Source organism: Alosa alosa, chromosome 18, assembly GCF_017589495.1.
Source record: "Alosa alosa isolate M-15738 ecotype Scorff River chromosome 18, AALO_Geno_1.1, whole genome shotgun sequence".
NCBI classification, from domain to species: domain Eukaryota; kingdom Metazoa; phylum Chordata; class Actinopteri; order Clupeiformes; family Clupeidae; genus Alosa; species Alosa alosa.
In genome coordinates this window covers 17,428,553-17,432,479 of record NC_063206.1, presented here as the reverse complement: position 1 = coordinate 17,432,479, position 3,927 = coordinate 17,428,553, and the positions used below count along the sequence as shown (strand labels likewise).

Genomic DNA, 3,927 nt, shown 5'->3' with positions numbered 1-3,927 from the left:
CAACACACAACACCGCACACAACACAATACAGCGGACAACACAACACAGCACACAACACAATACAGCGGCCAGCATAACACAACACAGCACAACACGCAACACCGCACACAACACCACACAACACAACACGCAACACCACACACAACACAATACAGCGGACCACACAACACAACACACAACACCACACACAACACAACACAACACAACACAACACAACACAACACAACACAGCACAACACAACACAACACAACACAACACAACACAACACAACACAACACAACATAATATGCAACCCCGCACACAACACAACACGCAACACGGCAAACAACACAATACAGCAGACAACACAACACAACAATACACAGCTCCACATACTAAGTAAGGCAGTGCCCAGCAAAGGGAATTGTGTGACACACATATGTAATACACAACATAATACAAGGAAACAATACTACATACAACACATAGACACAGTTATACAACATCTCTCTCTCTCTCTCTCTCTCTCTCACACACACACACACACACACACACACACACACACACATACACACACAAAAACACACACACACACACACACACACACACACACACACACACACACACACACACACACACACACACAAACACACACACACACACACACATGCACATAATACAAAATGGCAGAGTACAGCACATCTCTAACATAGCCCAGCATCTTATGCCTCTAATTAAGCAGAACAGGCTGTGCTTTTTATTCCAATCTGTCTCCTTACACCTGCAGGCCAGTGTCCTAGTTTTCCATCAGTGTTTCTCGCTGTCTCACTGCTGGTTCCCAAGCAACGGCAGACAATACAATGAGTCTAATCACTCATTTCTGGTTCTGCCAGCCTGCAACACAAGATATGCAGACAACAAACGTCTCTCTGTTCCTGTTCAGCATGTTCAGGAGGTTTTGGGCTATCTGCTTTTTGACGGAAAAGTGTTAAGTTTGTGTTACAGTTTTTTACAACTGTTTACACACATTTTTAAAACTCTGTGTCTATTTTTCAAAACTCCACACACAAAACCCACAATTGCTCACTCAAAATGCAAAATGCCTCAAATCTCCAGCAAAATGACACACAACATTCAAAATGTCATAAACACATGTTTAAAGCAAACATTCGCCTCACATTATAAACACTTTTGTCATAATATGACATTTTGGATAAATCATGTACACACTGTTGCTCAAAACCTAATGCTCTTCTGTCTTTCATATGCTTTATGTATTTCCATACAAGAGTGAAAGTTACAGTACGGTATCTACAGAGAGAAGTTGAAATACACAGTAAAAATGCTAGTAATATTGAAACCAAAAATAGTGATTCTTCACAAATAATTTGCTGTTGCGAATACAGTATTTTACAGCTAACAAGAAAAAAAGCAAAGCAGAATACAGTGACCACCAGATGTACATGGAGTTTTGAAAACACTGATTTTGCCTACAGTGTAAGACGGAAATGACTGACTATACTATCGAATTGCTTTGCTTTTCGTGGGTCGTGTACAGTATGTATTCATAGGCCTATAGACCCTTTCAACTGAAGAAACAAACAATCCTAAGCGTTCCTAAGGCATTTCTGGAGGCACAGAAAAATGTATTGAGCTAATGGTACTGGGCAAACAAAAATAGAGTAAAAAGACAAATTTTACATAAAGTCAACTTTTTGTGGAACATTACTGTAAGCTACTGTAAGTCCGATTACTGTAATTTTCCTTTCAAAGTATCTGCATTGGTTCTGAATAGTTCAACCGGAAATCCTCTGGGAGCAGATTGAAAGGGTCCATACCTATATAGACAGTATATCTATTCATAGACCTATACTAAGGCAATGATTGGATGGTGTTCAGTAAAGTAAAGAGTGTTTACACATGTGAATAGAGAGAGTGAAGCACTGATGATTTAGTGTGGCATTTTGATGGGTTGTGTTTGAAAAACGAAATCAAGTTACTTCCTGATAGATTTTTGTGTGTTAGGTAGAAAATTGTGTGTGGTGTTTTGCAAAATGTGTTTTAGTCAATTGAAAACTGAGTCAAACACTGAGAATTAGTGTATGGTTTTGCAGATTTGGTGTGGGGTTATGATGTTTAGAAAACATGTTTAGAAAATTGTGTGACAAGAAAAGATTTAGTGTGTAAGCAGTTTAAAAAAACTGTAAGACAAACCTTACGTTGCATGGTGGTCTAGAAATGATTCTTCATGTGTAATCAATGTATAGTTTAAACATTTACTGAAAGCCATGATTGACATAGAATTCTTTATATATACTTGCCTCATCCTGAATTAAGCTTAGACCCTTGGTTGTATTAATTCAGTGTGAGACATCTGGAACATTCTCCACCACGTGGGGCCTATAACCATAATCACTGGGGGAAGTAGGGAAGGGGGGCTGTGTAGAGCGTCATTTAGCATCTCGCGTTTCCAGCCTGGGTGAAAGGGTTAAAGTGAGGGGGAGGGGGTGAAAAGATCTGTACTGCAGACATGGGAATCCCCTCCACACACACACACACACGCACACACACACACACACGCACACATATACACACAAGCTGGGAGAGGCCAGCAGAGTTGTGAGTGTGTGTGTGAGTGGGATGTGGTGTGGTGTGTGTCAGAGGTACGTGCAAAATATGTGCTCCGCCATGCCCTCTGTTCAAAAACACTGGTGTGAAATAGAGAAGAATTAGCACCTGTGGGGCAGGGTGGTGCTGGGTGGCACAGACGGCATGCCTGGCATATCCACACAAGACCAGCTCCAACCACATGAATGAGACTGTCATATACTCCAGTGTCAGTGTGCATCGGGTTCATTGCATGCCTGTGTGTGTTTGGTGTTTTGTGTGTGTGTGTGTGTGTGTGTGTGTGTGTGTTACAGAGAGATGGCCCCGCTCCTGGACAGTATGAAGTGAAGACTCCCCAAAGCTCCACACCAGGCATCTCTTCCTGCTTCAGGTCCACTGTACCACGCCTTCATTCTGTGCGCTCGGTGGGTCACTGTGTGTGTGTGTAAAGGGTGTCTATGCGTTCACTTGTGAATCTGTATATGTGCAAGTGTGTGTGAGACACTCTTATATCCCCAACATTGGATTTTGATACTATATTATGCCTAATAATAGATCGCATCTTTGTATACAATATAAACATTTATAGTATGTTATCTTTTCATCTTCTACAGTATCAGTATTTTCTTTGTGCAATATCTCATGCATTGCAACGATATGTTACATGTTATTTTCCATATAGTTTGTACACATTATGTAACTGGTGCTGTGTGCTGTATGCTGTTTAATGTGCTGGATATTGTTGACGAGTCTTGTGCACGGCAGAGGACTCCAGGGCCAGGGACATATGAGCCGTCATGGCAACCAGGGCAACGTCTGGCCACCGAGGCGGACATGGGTCGCAACCAAGGCGTCTTCTTCCGCAACGTCTTCTGAGGCCAGACATCGCATCCAGCTGTCAATCAAATCTCTATCCTGCATGATGTTCACAGGTTCCCCTCCCATCCTGTCACTTGTGTTAGCCAGGCTTTGGACAGTGTGGGATGTTATTTTACCTCCATCCAAGTAAAATGACAAAACTTGCTGAATGATCACTGCGTTCATTATTTAGCATTAAACACACACACACACACACACACACTCTTTCTCTCTCTCTCTCTCTCTCTCTCTCTCTCTCTCACACACACACACACACACACCTTCATGTTCAAAAGTACCTCATATACACATCATAACTTATAACTCACAAGCCACAAGCTTTATACAAGCACAAATTTTTGGATCCTTTTTCAAAAATGTCCCTCACACAGAACTAAAGAGTGATTCATTTAGACAATCCCAAGCGCACAATGATGGCATGATGTGAAATGCCAGGCCAGTGACTGACCCAGTGCTCCCC

General features: G+C 41.9%; 1 protein-coding gene across 2 annotated transcripts in view; it reads left to right on the top strand.

Annotated features, from left to right (window-relative positions):
- stpg4 (sperm-tail PG-rich repeat containing 4) overlaps positions 1 to 3,611 on the top strand; it is a 7,426-nt gene extending 3,815 nt beyond the window's left edge. For both annotated transcript variants that reach the window (XM_048270527.1, XM_048270525.1), the window contains 2 exons: positions 2,903 to 3,013; positions 3,354 to 3,611. In XM_048270527.1, the coding sequence (XP_048126484.1) occupies positions 2,903 to 3,013; positions 3,354 to 3,464 (222 nt within the window). In that variant the 3' untranslated portion in view covers positions 3,465 to 3,611. The remainder of the gene's footprint in view (positions 1 to 2,902; positions 3,014 to 3,353) is intronic.
- The last annotated feature ends 316 nt before the right edge of the window (positions 3,612 to 3,927 follow it).